The following is a 14565-nucleotide window of genomic DNA, read 5'->3' as shown; positions in this document are numbered from 1 at the left end:
GGGGTGAAAAGGTTTGGTGGGGCGGATATGAGTGTCCAGTCACCATTTCTTTCAACAGCATGAGATAGAGCTTTTTTATACTCAGCTCTATACTCTATATTGCACATAATCTCTTTTATGAATCCTCTCATTTATGATTTGCCTGTTTTCCGACTATTGTATTATTAATGATCGAGTTTCTTGGGGTTATTACAATTAGAAATTGCAGTTGTATGCTACATATGCAGTAAAAATACAAGTTTATTCTGTGCATATAAAACCTACCTCTAGATGTAGATCTAGATTCTACTTCTTTGGAATCCGCCGTGGCAGTGGGCAGTGGCAAGAACAATTTGTAAGTTACCAGAACTCGTGTTTCCGGTTCCCTGGGTTGCCACAGCGCTCCCCCGGCCTGGTGCCATGTGTCCGCTCGCTCATTTATCTTGCATTTCCGGGAGATACGGCACTACACAAGTCGAGGGGGAAAAACTTGACTAATTAATGATCTTCCCACAACAGGTGCAGGGCGGAATTTTCCTAAATCATTCTTCAAGGTGGAAAGAATCCAGTATAATATTTAGATATAATCCAAACCTTGTTGTTTTTGTTTGGGGTTGTTGTTTTTTTTTGGGGGGAGGGTTCAGCCAAAGTGGAGGAATTATAAATAGTTATCATGAATAGAACCATGTTACAGAAACGATATATTCGCTGAAGTTGCGCTCTTTTCAAGCAACTGCATTCTATTCGTTAGCTTTGTATTGCTACCAGGAGTCAGATCTTCAAGATTATTATCTTCTATGTGTATTTAAATGTTAACATAAATGTCCACGTGTATCCGAAATGTTAAATGACCCAAGGAGTATTTATAACCTCTTTGAAAGTAAGCTAATTCTCATATATGGGTTTTTTTATGTAGTCCTACCCTGTGCATTGTTTGTCCACGTGATTCCACAAGTGATCCAAGTAGTAAGATACGTTTATTCTCCTGTGTAATGGCATTTAAATAATAGCATAATTGAAGACAAAATTGACCGCTATTCTAGAAGTAAAGGAGTAATTAGGGGAACTTACAAATGGTCTCAATTCGAGTTTAGAGTTAGAGTGACAAGAGGTAAAACTGGGGGGGGGGGTACATTCATTTTTTCATTTTTATTTCTATTATTATTATTATTATCTTCATCATTAGTATGATCAATTACATGTACTTGCAATCACCTAATCTGTTTATCGCACACTGTCTAGTGAAAGTTATTCAGAGTGAAATGATCCTAGGGCCTTTGAATGCGGTATACCATTTATCGTTTAAGTTGAGTAGATCTGTTTATATCCAGCTTTCGAAACCTTTGATCCAAATTATCTCATTGACATAGATTTTACTTTTATATCCGGCTATAAATGTCAGCTTAAAAACCTAAATAGTTTTAAAAAATTAACAGATCTAACTCTATCTCAGTATCTTTTCTTTTGATTTTCGTAGTACTTTTGTTAAATTGAAAAAAAAGGAAGATTGCTCTCAAACGAAGCACATATGAAATTATTATTTACCGCTTCATGAGTTGCGTGAGTTCGCAAAACCGAGATCATAGAAGGCACACAATTGTTCGAACAAAGAACTATATTATTATAGAGACCAATCAATTTAACAACTTTGACATACATGGGAATACATGAATTATGTCATATATTGACAATACTAACAGGATTCTCTCCACAGTAATCTATTTGGCATACCCATTGTTTCACATATGTCTGTGCTGTGTGTGTGTGCGTATGTATCTGTATGTGTGTGTGAGTGTGTGTGTGTGTGTGTGTGTGTGTGAGTTTGTGTGTGTGTATCTCTCTCCCTCTGTGTGTGTGTGTGTGTGTGTGTGTGTGTGTGTGTGTGTGTGTGTGTGTGTGTGTGTGTGTGTGTGTGTGTGTGTGTCACAGATTTATTGTGGCCGGAGCATAATATCCGTTCTTGAACACACGTTCTCAGTTTTCAAAAGGCTGTGACATAATTCAGTCGAACCTGCTTTAACGACCACCTGTACAAGACAGTCACGCATGTACAAGCGACCACTTCCCACTTCCGCATTTGCATTAATTTGTTCTGTATTATGATGACATTGCCCAAGAGGACGACCTGTCTAAAATTACCGTTTTTCTCCTCCACAATGAATGGTCGTCTTGGACAGGTTCGACAGTATTTTTAACGTTGAAGTCTCCGCGTTGAAACCTTATTTCCACTAGCCTAGCGCTAATTAGGAGACTTTGGGAGAGATTGTGATAGGCCATAACATCCTGATGCAGAGACGCAGTATGTCCAGATCTATAAGCAGAGGACGGATCCTGTTGTGAAGTTGTGTAAACATTGTGGTTCCAACCAGCTCAAAACATCAACAAAGAAGCGCGCCTTTTGGCTAAAATTAGCTTCCTCTCTCACGTGCACCAAGAAATAGGTCAAACAAACGAACTGTCTGGGCTGGGTTCATTCAACACAGAGGCTAACTTGTTCTATTTTTAGTGTCGGTGCCAGTTTTCCAGGGAGTGAGGCCTTTGGTGAGGCTGCTCCTGTAAGCCTACTCTGTAGGCTACCCCAATGATACGGTCTCTGGGCTACCCCAGCGAGTCTAGAGCGCTGTACAGGCTTACCTGACCGCTGATGTCTGTGGCGGCGGTGTGCCGTGTGAGTGAGTCTGGGGTCCGGAAGTGTGTTCTACGTGAAGAGAGGAAAGATAAAACCGAGGGCCTTCAGTAGAAGACACAGGATAATATTTAGATTCTATATTCACTAATAATCGTAATTCACATGAGTATGAATGAACTAGTGTAAATTGCTTCAATTGGAAATCAAGATAGAGATTGGGCGCCCAGAGCAGACTAATTTCTTGTAGAAGGTTCAGCATTTAAAAGTCTAGCCGCTAAGCAATACACACGTTATATATCCCGGTTGTTTTCTGGATTTGTAGTGCAAGTACTGTCCTGTGGAATATTGCCTCGGTCAGGTATGCCTCTCTGAGTATATTTTGAAAATACTGAGGTAATTACTACTCATATATCAGAGCTTCAAGTAAAAAGCTTGCCTCTACCGCTGCCTAGTTTTTCATAAAATCAATCACCATGATATCCTCCTGCTCATCCACTACCAAATTATAGGCCCCTGGCTCTATAAAATACAACTTTAAAATTTTGTTCTACTGGCACATTTCAGGCTTCAGACCTTGTTATTCGTCAGCTCTGTGCATTAGCTGTCTCTAGATTCTATGTGTCCTTTCCTGTGTTGAAAGATTCTTTCATCAGCGTACATATTAGGATTATTAGGCCTACTTTGTCAGCAACAGAGCCCTTTCAGATTTCCCAACACCCTGAATCCTGTTGCCAAAAAATACATTTTGAGATTGCCATAATATATATGCCATGAGGGGACATTGAATTTTAAATACTTTGCTCTATTTATGGTAAGTAATATTTGTTTATATTTTGGATTTAGCTGGAGCTCTGCGGGTAGTTGGAGGATGCCACTAGTACTGATAGAAGGTCCTAACTTTCTCTCTGTTGTTTCCGTCTTACTATTTTTTCAGCGCTAATTGACCATTTTTTATCAATGTGCTTCTCAACTAGACTCAAACAAGCAAACAAGTCGGAGTTCTAGCAACTGTGACGTAAGCTTGGCCTGCACCTGGAAGTATGGATTTTCAATATATACATACATATGTTCATTTATGTCATGCATAGTCTACTCTTTCCTTAAAAAACTCAGTCAACTCAGTGTCTTGTACTTGATGTCCCCAGGCCCAGTGCTCGACCTTTGACATCACATGTATACACATGATGATAAAAACTACACTTTGTCAAGTTTAAGTTATTCAGGTTTAGCACAATAGCCAAAAATACTGCAGGGTATCATGAATGAGTATAGACCATGCCAAGGACCAAAGATGCCCTCTATGCTTTAATTTTAATGAAGAAACTGATGTATATATATGTTTCTCCCTTAGCATGACTTCTCGATCTGAAGCCATCAAATTGTACCGGCCTCCCAATGAGTGTGGTGAGGAGCGCTGCGGCACAGAGCTTTGGGAGTTTGTGTACTGTGTGGCCATACCAGGTGCTGTGCTCCTGTTGATTCTGATAATCCTCTCTCGGATCATGTGCTGCAGCAAATCATGGTGAGTGGCGTGTGCCTTTGCTTGCATGGATTCCTTTTCTACGGGTCTTGACATTGCTACTACATTTCTGATAGCATTGCCTCATGCGTAGACATTTTATGTGTCTGCACTTGTGCACATTTTTCATACTGGAGAAGATGTTTCTTTCACTACACTTTTTCACAAACTTGCTTTGGCTTCACATTGCTTGTGTGTTCATCATCTCTGAATTTTGACAAGTAATGTTATTTTCACTCCCCTTTCAGGTGAAGGTAAGAGTGATGATATATACATATATACACATGTGTGTAAACACTTGAGGTCAACAAGATCGGAGCACATCATACAACTCTACCCCTTTGTGCTTATCTGAGAGACGGTGCATTGTTTGCTAGGAATACTCTCTCTCATCAAAATATGCTTTGATCTGAATGTGCATGAACCCCCCCCCCCCCCCCCGTTTACTTAAATTGTATTCTTTTCATGAATTTTATTTATCCTAAGATGTTCCCAACTTGCTGTTTTGTATAGGTACTTTTTTGAATATTATTTAAATTATTTGACATTTTTATCTCATTAAGTAAGTCTTTGCTTCTTTTGATAAAGTCAACGTCAAAGGTGACTTGTTAATGAATGTGTACTAGATCTAGTTTCTGTTTTGCTTGAAAGCAGATATGTTGATTCATTCTGCCACTTTTGGATTTTTCAAAAGAGAAATTCTGAACTGGTGGCTAAAAAAGTTATGATACATGATTTTTTGTACCTCTTATTTTGTTTCCAGAAGAATGATTGATTCTAAGTCTTGTGAATATGACTATACTGTGTTTTTTCCTTGTATCTTTTTCAGTGCCTGTGGGAAGTATTCCTCATTTTCAGGAGATGCAAAGTAAGTGGTTATTGAAATGAAAAAATATTGCTTTTAGACTTAAACTGAAGCTTTGGGGAAAGAAGTTTGAAGCTATATAGAAGTCTTACAAGACTCAAGTCTGACTTTTAGCTACTGTCTGGTATCTGAGTTATCAAAACATGATTGTGGAATAAAAGTATATATTTGGAGACAGTTATATGTTCCTCACAACCACATTATGTTGGGCCTATGAGTGAAACTTAAAATAAAAAAGGAAATTTTAAAAATCTTCTCCAAGATCTCCGTGGCAAAGGGCAGAAGTTTTTTTCCCATACAAAGTGATACAAAAACTCACTGAAGATTCCAAGATATCACAATTGAAGTAAACAGTACAAGCTCAGTAGAGATACAAAGAATAATTATGATCAGACACTTAACCTTTTTTTCTTAAATTGGGATTGCAGAGAAGACTTCATGGATTGTGATTGTGACAAAATGTCCTTACCTTAGCTCTTTTCCTCAGCATCTTCCTTTTTGTACACTAGATGGGAGAATGAAAAGATAAAGTGTTAGTGTAAGGAAACTGTAAGAATGACATTCTAATCTTTTTCTCACCCCCTCCTGCCCCCCCCCCCCCCCCCCCTCATACTTCCAGTGACATCCAAATGGATACCTATAACTCTATCCGGCGTGCATCAGCCACTGTTCGACAAATGTCACACAACCGAGAAACAGCACTGTTAGGCAGCCGGGCAGGTTCTGTGACCTTGGACAGGTCATATCGACGTCAACCACGAACAAGAGATTCTTGCCATTCTGCACCTGGCACTTTGCAAAGGTGAAGGCATTTACTTGTTCTCCGAATGTTTCAAGAAGTAGAAAAATTAATGTGTGAAAGCTTCAGTAAACCATGTCAGCAGACTAAAACACAGTTTTTTCTGACAGACACTTGGATAAATTACTGCTTCACCAAAAATATTTTTAGTGAATAGAATAAGTAGTAAATATAATATATATACTAAAGCTCACGAAAACATTTATGTTATTTAGAAGATGAATAATTAACCTGCAACTCATTGTCACCTTCAGTATTTTCTTTTGCATTTAAAACTCTACAAATAATACTGAACTCACAGTACGAGGCTGATATCGAATTTTTTAAATTGTAAAAGTTGTTGAAACTAAGGGTTGACTTCATTTTGCAAGCAAATGACAGAGCTAAGTTTGCTACTAATTTGAGTCCAGACACAAATAGTATAGAATCAAGTTTACAACTGAAAACTCCAGCTCAGTTTTCCTTCTTTCATATTAACCTTTTACGTAAATGGGCATAATTGACCAACAGAGAAAATATGTTTTGTTTCTTTTATGACAATATCGTAATTTGCCATCATTGTTCCACTCTGTATGCACAGACAGCACCGGAGAGGACACGCTGAGAGAGACAACTCTGCAGAACCCCCAGCCTATTCTTCAACTACTGAGGATGAAAATGGAATGTGGCGGTAAATGAACTACTTTGTTATCATGAGTATTTTAATTTTATACATGTTTTTTGGGGGGGCTACTTTCTGCTGTTGCTCTAATAGGCAAGTATCTGCCCCACACTATTACATATTTTGGGCTTTGAGGTACTCGTAAGGTTTAGTAGTTCAAACTGATATTTAAATTTGTTTCAAACTTACAGTTCAGTAAAGATATCTTGAACTCATTAGGGGAGTTACCTGGTTCAGGATGTCACTGTTAAAGAAACATGCTTTTCTCTAATGCAACGAAGTGCTATAGATCTACTTTTTATCTCTGAAGTCCAAAGCCTGTTACTCATGATCACATGTCAGTGTCTTTGAAGGATTTTAACTGGGAGCGGAGTGCTGTACCAAGAAACATGTGATCATAGATAAAATTATCTATGCAGCGTGATCTGCTCTCCAAACCATTCGGATGAATTATGAGCTCTTCTCCTGAAACTTAATCGCAATGCTCAGGAGCTATTCTGACATAGTTTTTCAGGTTATGCTTTAAGTCTTACTCATTTCTTGTCCTGTGACCACTACCTTCTACCTGTTTACTTTATAATGGCCAGAGCAGCTTTCTTTTCCTGCCTATACCTGATGATGGGTTTGTCTTGCTAGCCAAAGGAACTAGAAACCTTTTCTCAAGTCATCCATGTTTTGTTCTAGTTTTGTTTAAATGAGCACAGCGACAATAAAGAGACAAAAGGGTCTGATGTCTCACTTTGAGGAATATGTGGTTTCAAGTCAACCATGTTACACACTTGTTTAAATGTAAAACCTCTCGCTCGCCCTATCCCTTTTTGTTTGAAAATAACTACTGGAAAATTTACTCTCCCGCTGATTGCTAACAATCCGATCCTGTCAAAATCAATTAGTTCAATCTCAGATGTTTTTCTGCCGCAGAGATATTATGTGAGCATAAAGATTTCTTTGAAAAGCTCTACAGTGAACTGAACTTTACAGTACATTGATTTTCATGACCAGCTTTCAGTTTACGATGAAAGAGATTACAGGGAAGGATGTTGTATTGCCATTTAGCTCACTGAGGCTATGTTTCAAACAATATTATTTAATGAAACTTGAACTCCATACAGAACTGCTCATTGTTCTTGACTTTCCCTAGAACTCCCATTCAGTTAACTGATGTGACAAAATACATAATTGCAGACTTCACTCAGAAATTACACATGATACACCAAGAAATAATAGTAATAATTTATTCTAGGTTTAGTAATAACAGATTGTATGCATATAAAGCACATGCACTTTGCAATTTCATTATTACCCTGGGATACCCTCATAACATTCCAAAACATTCTCAGCTTCCTACGAAGCGTTCAGTTCAAGCTGCCATTTTAGAGGCACTGTTAGAGCCATTTTCAAAAGTTCCCCTGCTTGCTTTTTTTTCCAGCAGGTCACGTCAGAATAGATACTCAGACCAGCCTGCACCACCACCACCTCCCCCTTACAGCACACTCCCAGATGATGTATTTCTTGGGTATGTTATGCAACAAGTATTCTTTTTTTATATCCTTCATCCCTTCTCTCCTGCTCTCTATAGTTCACGGCTCTTAAATAAATTTCTTTTCATCTCAGAATCAATTCATATGTCTATAGTTTTATTCTTTTATCAGCTCATATGACCATATTACAAATGTTGTTTGTTTGTTGTCTTTTAGAAATTGTTATTGCTTCATGCTAGTTCCTGCATTTGATTTACATTTTATCATAACATTTTGCATAAAAAAACTACTTGTAATTTGTTCTTATTATTTTTTAATTTCACAAACCTGGGGTGAAGTACTAGTATTTTGTTTGTTAAACTTAAGTCTTAGACTGTCTTTAATCCTTGTGGGAGAGAACAGACTACTTATAGGCTCTGTAGGTTTTTCTACTGGAGTAGATTCTGTCTTCGACCATAGAGTTCAGACTGGTTGATTCATGTATCTCTGTAACAATAATTCAACTCCTGTCAGCAACAAGCTGCTCCCAGCGGCTCACGCTCAGAACCACTTTCCGAGTTAGCAGATCTCTTTTACCAAAAGTTCTTTCATAAGATGAAGAACTATCAAAAGAGGTTAATTTTTCTGATTTAATGAACAATTTAGTGTCACTTTTAGATTTTGCACCAAAAGAGGGTCCTGGCATAGTGGGTTTATCCCCCTCGGATTGTAATTGCTCATATGACTATGACCTTGCTGCCTTTTGTTCACAGGCCAGACTTCCTTGGATCAGAAGACAGAACCCAAGCTTCTGCTAGATATGATGAAAGCCCTGAACACAATGGCAGTGGGGCCCAACCTTTACTTCCTCAACATTACATGAGATAGTGAAAGAAAGGCCTTTGCAGAATCAATTTCACAATGATGCTTTGATACAATACATCTTTGTACCTTGTCTGGCTATATTAGTAATGTTACATTATAAATAGACAGATCAATTAAGAGCACAATGTATTGTCTTAGTGTCTGATGTATGTGGTTGCTAACTACTAGTAAGGTATTAAATAAGTGGAGGTGGGAGGGGGTTATTGCTAACACACCATTCTTTCTCCTTCATTATTGTTACCTTTTTTTCATACATTGTTCAACAGCTTTGGTAACATTGTTATTCTCTGCTGTTATTTGACTCGCAAACAAATGAAAATTCAGCTTTATTCTGGACACATTCAGGACTATCAGGCAACAGTCATGTGTTTCTTGTTGTAAAAATTTTCACCGTTACTGTTTCCATGCTGTCAGAGCTTTTGAGAGCGATTTTTAATCTTAAATATGTGTCAAATCTCAATGTATAATCACTACTGTACTTGTCCATACTTAGGAAGATAATTATGTGGTCTTTTCCACTGCACCTCATTTAAAAATCTCTCAATAGGAGTTTGGGACAAAGTATTTGATTAAATATTATCATGCTGAGCACAGCACATTCTTTGATTATTCCTTGATAATAAAAGAGAGGTAGGTTTTGTTGACTGTAGGCCTATGGTTTGTTTGTTCCCATTTCTTGCATTAAAGATTTTCCAGTGTCTTCTTTGAGCCAAAACATTTCAAGACATTCATATTTTCAATTTCCAAGCCATTTCGCACATTACCTCATGGCCGTGTGTGAACATTGTGCTTGAATATTTTGTTTTTAGTTTTGTCTTGTTCTTTTAAAAGGATAAAAACGTCAGGGTTGATTATGTAGAAGAAAGATTTTTTCTTATTGACGAGTTTGAAATGTCCTTATTTTACTCCCAGTACACATGGATGAAAGTTTCATCAAATCACAATTTACTATTGGTTTGATAATTTTGAGAACAGCCAGATTTTCCTTTGCTTAGGTGCAAAAGCTACATTTTTGGCTCAGTCTAATTAAATCCTTCAATGTCAATTTATGAGTTTTATTTTCTAGGTCATGATCGGGTCCATTTGAATCATAGCCAACGACTGCTCGATCAGAAGGTTACCAGTACCAGTATGTGTGGCATGACATTGAGTAGTCAGATATTTTGTCAGTTCCTGTAATGCAGCCCTGATGATTTCCCTGGTCAAACTGATAACATAAAGCAAAGATCTTTTTGTATCCTTTTATTGCATTTACTGGCCAACTGCATTTCCTAACAGGCTCCGACCTCATCATGCAGATTAGATCCATTTAGCCAATGGACATCTGTTCTTGTCTAATCTTGTACAAATCAAATGGAATAGCCAAGGTAGGGATAGGGATGATGGCTGAATACCTGATGTTTTCAGAAATTCCTTTATGCATTTTTTTATTTATTATTTTTATGAATGAGTTACAACTGCTTTATTTTAGAGATCAAATAAAACATTGTTCCGAATGTTCTGTGAGTGTGTTTTATTTTTCAAACAATAAATTTTCCTCTTATTTTGTTTATGTTTTTAACATAATGTGTAGACACAATTTAGACAGGATGCCGTCTGCTTTGACTGTGCTTTTATCTTGTCATGAGGTCAACTTGGGTACATATATTACGTACGGTACTAACAGGGTCACTATATTTTTTAATTTTTATTGTAGTAATTTAAAAAAATAATAATAACAATAAATTATAACGGAAATATTATGATAATAAATTTCATGTAAAAGTGTATTTTTTCCGCAAAGAAAGTGCACAATGACAAAGTGCTTTACAATAAATAACATGTGCGCCCAAAATCATGTAGCAATAGAATAGAATAGAATAGTGATTCTTTTGCTCTCTCTCTCTCTCTCTCTCTCTGTCTCTCTCTCTGTCTCTCTCTCTGTCTCTCTCTGTCTCTCTCTCTGTCTCTCTCTCTGTCTCTCTCTCTGTCTCTCTCTCTCTGTCTCTCTCTCTGTCTCTCTCTCTGTCTCTCTCTGTCTCTCTCTCTGTCTCTCTCTCTCTCTCTCTCTCTCTCTCTCTCTCTCTCTCTCTCTCTCTCTCCAATGCATGCTTGAGTACAACAGACAATCCCACAAAAATTTGCACACACATCCAATACATGACCAACACATGACGCACTCAGCCACTTTTTATGGAACAGCATGAATTTAATAAAAATATATTTACTAAATGTAAAAGTAACAGAACATGTGGTCGCTTTTAAGGACAAGCGGGCTAACACAAATTTCGGGGGTTTTCAGAAATATTGATCTACACCAAAAGTGGATATTGCCCTACCTATAGGAGGAGTTTGGTTTCATTGGTGTATATATATTTTTGTTTGGTTATAGAGAAAACTCTCCTTGTCTTTTAAAGAAACTGAACAAGGGGCAAAAACTTTATCTTCAATTTTCTCAAAACAGCATTTTTCGGGATAGCCCCCTTGTACTTAAATTAAAAGCGACCATATGGCATGTTGGTCGTTACACATCAAAGCTGGCCAGAAACAAAAATGCGTTTTAAGAACCATACGTAGGCCTATAATTTGAGTTTTTATAATCATAAATAGTTGATGGGAAATCAACGTTCCTTAGAAGGCCTGTCAATTCGTGTTTGTAATAAAATGTGAGGCAGCGTGGTGGAATCAGGCTCTCGTCAAAATAATCAAAGTGAACAAACTTCTTTTTCTGTTGGTTTGTGAATTTTTTTTGGGCTCATCACCTTTCATGCCCATTAAAGAACTCATTTCTGTGTGGATTTTTCAGAAAAACGTTGATTAAAGGCACAAAAAATGTAAATTTTTAGTTACCACGGACTCTTAAGCTAAGGAAATAACTTATAATCTTTGGTTGCCATTTTCTCACTAATTTTACCTTTGAAAACAGGTGACCCCCACCTCGTTCTCGCAAATATCTCGACTTGTATTCAAGATGAAGTGATATTTCTTCTTCCAAATGAACACAAGTGAACAAGCTTTAAGATAATACCCAAAACTCCACATGCCCAAAAATTGACGAGAGCCTGATTCCACAACGCTGTCTCACAAATGATTTGTGCGTTGGTATGGTATAAGTAGCCTATGCTCATGTTGATAATGATCGACTTATTCTTGTAGAGTCAAAATCAATTGAATTTCTAATGGAAGAGATGTCTTTTCCAAATATCCGTATGCAAGGCTGCTAACCGTCAGACTTTATTCAAATAAGTTTTTAAACCATTATGAAACTACCATCCAATCTTCAGGAAATTTTCACAGAGTGAAGAAAAGAGAGTTGAATTTTTGATATATGGAATAGATTTTTGTTGGTGGTGTCTGGAGTGTGGATTTTCACGGATTTTTCGCAAACTTGAATGCTACCTCAGGAAAAAATTAATTAAAATTTTTCTAATTCGTTAAGGATTTTTTAAAAAGACAAATTTTTAGATCTAATGTTTGTGAACACGCATGCAAAAAACAATCAATTTCCATGAGCGATAAGTGCGGTATTCATTATACGTAAGACATGTCAATAAAATCCAATAGGGCGGTGTATCCATGGAAACAAAACTTTTTTCTCAAATTTGATTGCGGATTTTAAGACTCTTTACTATGCTTGTTATATGTGTGAAATTTGGTAAAATTTGGTCCAGTAATAAGCGAGATAGTCTCCAGGTGTAGCCCCCCCCCCCCCCCCCTTAATAATTAAAAATAAAACCGTTACATTCCGCACCCGCACTATCTTTTCTTTCTTCGATGCAATTTCGTCTCAAAAGATCACACGTGTTTCCCTCTCCATTGGTTAGTTCGCAGATATAAAGAGAGCAGTGAGAGTGCATAATTCAGGAACCACTGTGATTTTAAAAGGTGGATAAGGGGCGGGGAGGCGGGGGCTAATACTGCGAGAACGAGAGATCTATTTAGTGAGCATGAACATGGCGAGGGGTTGGAGGGGCGAACAACAAGTGCAGGTTGGCAGGAGGCAAAATAATATACAATATGTAATACTGTGTGAGGGACCAAGGGTGCAGTAAGCTAGAGGAGACTTTAGTGACCAGACCGGGTAACTTAACGAGACAAAATTTAAGTGTCCATACTATGGTGTTTGTCAATATTCTGTCGGAATCATTTTTGGGGGGAGGGTGGGGTTGGAGTACGGAGGCAAGGTGTTGACCACACCGATGTTATGGATTAGAGCTGTTTGTTTTCTTCTTCTTCTTCTTCTTCTTCTTCTTCTTCTTCTTCTTCTTCTTCTTCTTCTATCCCGTGGTTGGGGCAACCGTGGGGGCACCACTGCATCTGAAAACCAGCTCTCGCAATCTATTTTGTCCTCTGCTTTCCTCAGATTGTCACCCATCGTCTTTCCTGTCCACTCTGCAATGTTGTCCTCCCATCTCCTTCTCTTCTCTTTCCTTGTACGTTCCTTTGCAGGGTTGTTTTGGCAAGTCCAGTGGGTCTTGTGACATGCCCATCCCATTTTAATTTTCGTCTCTTCACTGTGGTCAGTAGATCTTCATACTGCCACACTGCGTTGGTGATTCTCTTTCGTACATTAGCATTTGAAACGTGGTCTTCGTACGAGATGTCAAGGTGTCTGCGGTAACATCTCATCTCTGTGGTCTGAATCTGTTTCTCTAATTGTGTAAAACAGCGCTTAAACTTAGGCCTACACAATTAAAATTTAGTTTAACACTCCGATACGCGCGACGCATGAAAAGAAAGCCTACAAGTACCTTCAGCTTATACTTGTTCTTTGTTGTTTCTCTAGCTAGAGCCGCTTTTTCAAAAGTGAAGCACGTTTTGTTCATTTCAGTGGCCCGCGCTCAAGACAACACGCTGGGGCTCGAACAAAAGCCTAGGCCTAAATATATATGCACAAGGCGGATTTATTGTTCTTTGAAATTATCTTTTTGTGTCTGAAAGGGCGTTTAACTCAATACTTTTAAAAAAATATAAATATAATTAAACAAAACAATAGGATATGCCATTCATGATGTTTCCCGTGAGCTAGTAAAACTGATACTGTAGCTGACCAAAACCATATACCCCCCCCCCCCCTTTTTTCCCCATCTTGTGGTGTGACCAAGTCCAAGTTAATGGATTTACTTTTAAATTATAATCTCTTTAGTTTTAGAAAGAGTTTTACGGCACTTGCAACGCACTCTGGTCATATAAGTGCCAGTGTTAGAGGTGTTTAAACAAGACAGTAACAATGCACAAAAAGGAGGAGAGATCAGGACGATACATTTTTTTAAATGGATAATTAAGGGTTGTCTCTAAAATGACATTATACAGCATGTGCATGTATGTGCGTTTGGCTCTCACATAGGGATGGTTTTACAGTTTATCTGTCATCGATCTACTTTTTTTCTATCCCAGCGGCCATAGCTTCCAAATTATTTAAAGCATAAATTGTAGCCTATTATGAGGACATGTTCAACTTTAGTCTACCATAAGAGGTCTTCCAATTAATTGGTCTATGGGGGGGGCTTTTAAAAATTACTCTAGCTGGCGCTAGAAAATATTCAACACGAGAACAAAGAAGAAGGAGAATTTAATCAAAGTTTTAACATAGGCATACATAGCTATTAGATTCATAGCTCTTCAACTGTCAAATCTAGAAAAACAAACAAACAAAAAAACAACAATAATAACAACAACAAACAAACTAACAAACAAAAAAAACCCAATCAATTTAAAAAACAACCCAACCTTGCTCTGATGGGGAAAGTTATACCTGTTATACCTCATGTAGGCCTACTATTTCTCCC

At 37.7% G+C, this 14565-nt stretch overlaps 1 protein-coding gene across 7 annotated transcripts; it reads left to right on the top strand.

Moving 5' to 3' along the window:
* Window positions 1-2066: 2066 nt before the first annotated feature.
* Window positions 2067-10295, top strand: LOC101854772. 7 transcript variants are annotated; one of them, XM_005091056.3, is made up of 7 exons: window positions 2067-2156; window positions 3960-4130; window positions 4957-4995; window positions 5612-5794; window positions 6372-6461; window positions 7885-7968; window positions 8686-10295. In XM_005091056.3, the coding sequence occupies exons 1-7, from the start codon at window positions 2140-2142 to the stop codon at window positions 8798-8800; spliced, it is 699 nt and encodes a 232-aa protein (XP_005091113.2). In that variant the 5' UTR covers window positions 2067-2139; the 3' UTR covers window positions 8801-10295. The 7 variants fall into 7 exon arrangements, with proteins under 7 accessions (XP_005091113.2, XP_005091114.1, XP_005091117.1 ...); XM_005091057.3 differs by having other exon boundaries at window positions 2068-2156; window positions 7882-7968; XM_005091060.3 differs by lacking the exon at window positions 2067-2156 and adding an exon at window positions 2411-2647 and having other exon boundaries at window positions 7882-7968.
* The last annotated feature ends 4270 nt before the right edge of the window (window positions 10296-14565 follow it).

The sequence above is a fragment of the Aplysia californica genome, unplaced genomic scaffold, assembly GCF_000002075.1.
Source record: "Aplysia californica isolate F4 #8 unplaced genomic scaffold, AplCal3.0 scaffold00025, whole genome shotgun sequence".
Classification (NCBI taxonomy): domain Eukaryota; kingdom Metazoa; phylum Mollusca; class Gastropoda; order Aplysiida; family Aplysiidae; genus Aplysia; species Aplysia californica.
Note: the sequence above shows the minus strand (reverse complement) of the source record. Positions and strands in the feature narration are given on the sequence as shown.

Coding starts and splice junctions, on each gene's coding strand:
- LOC101854772 (XM_005091057.3), top strand. Junction 4,131..4,956: donor ATGTGCTGCAGCAAATCATG/GTGAGTGGCGTG, acceptor TATCTTTTTCAG/TGCCTGTGGGAAGTATTCCT. Junction 6,462..7,881: donor GATGAAAATGGAATGTGGCG/GTAAATGAACTA, acceptor TTTTTTTTCCAG/CAGGTCACGTCAGAATAGAT.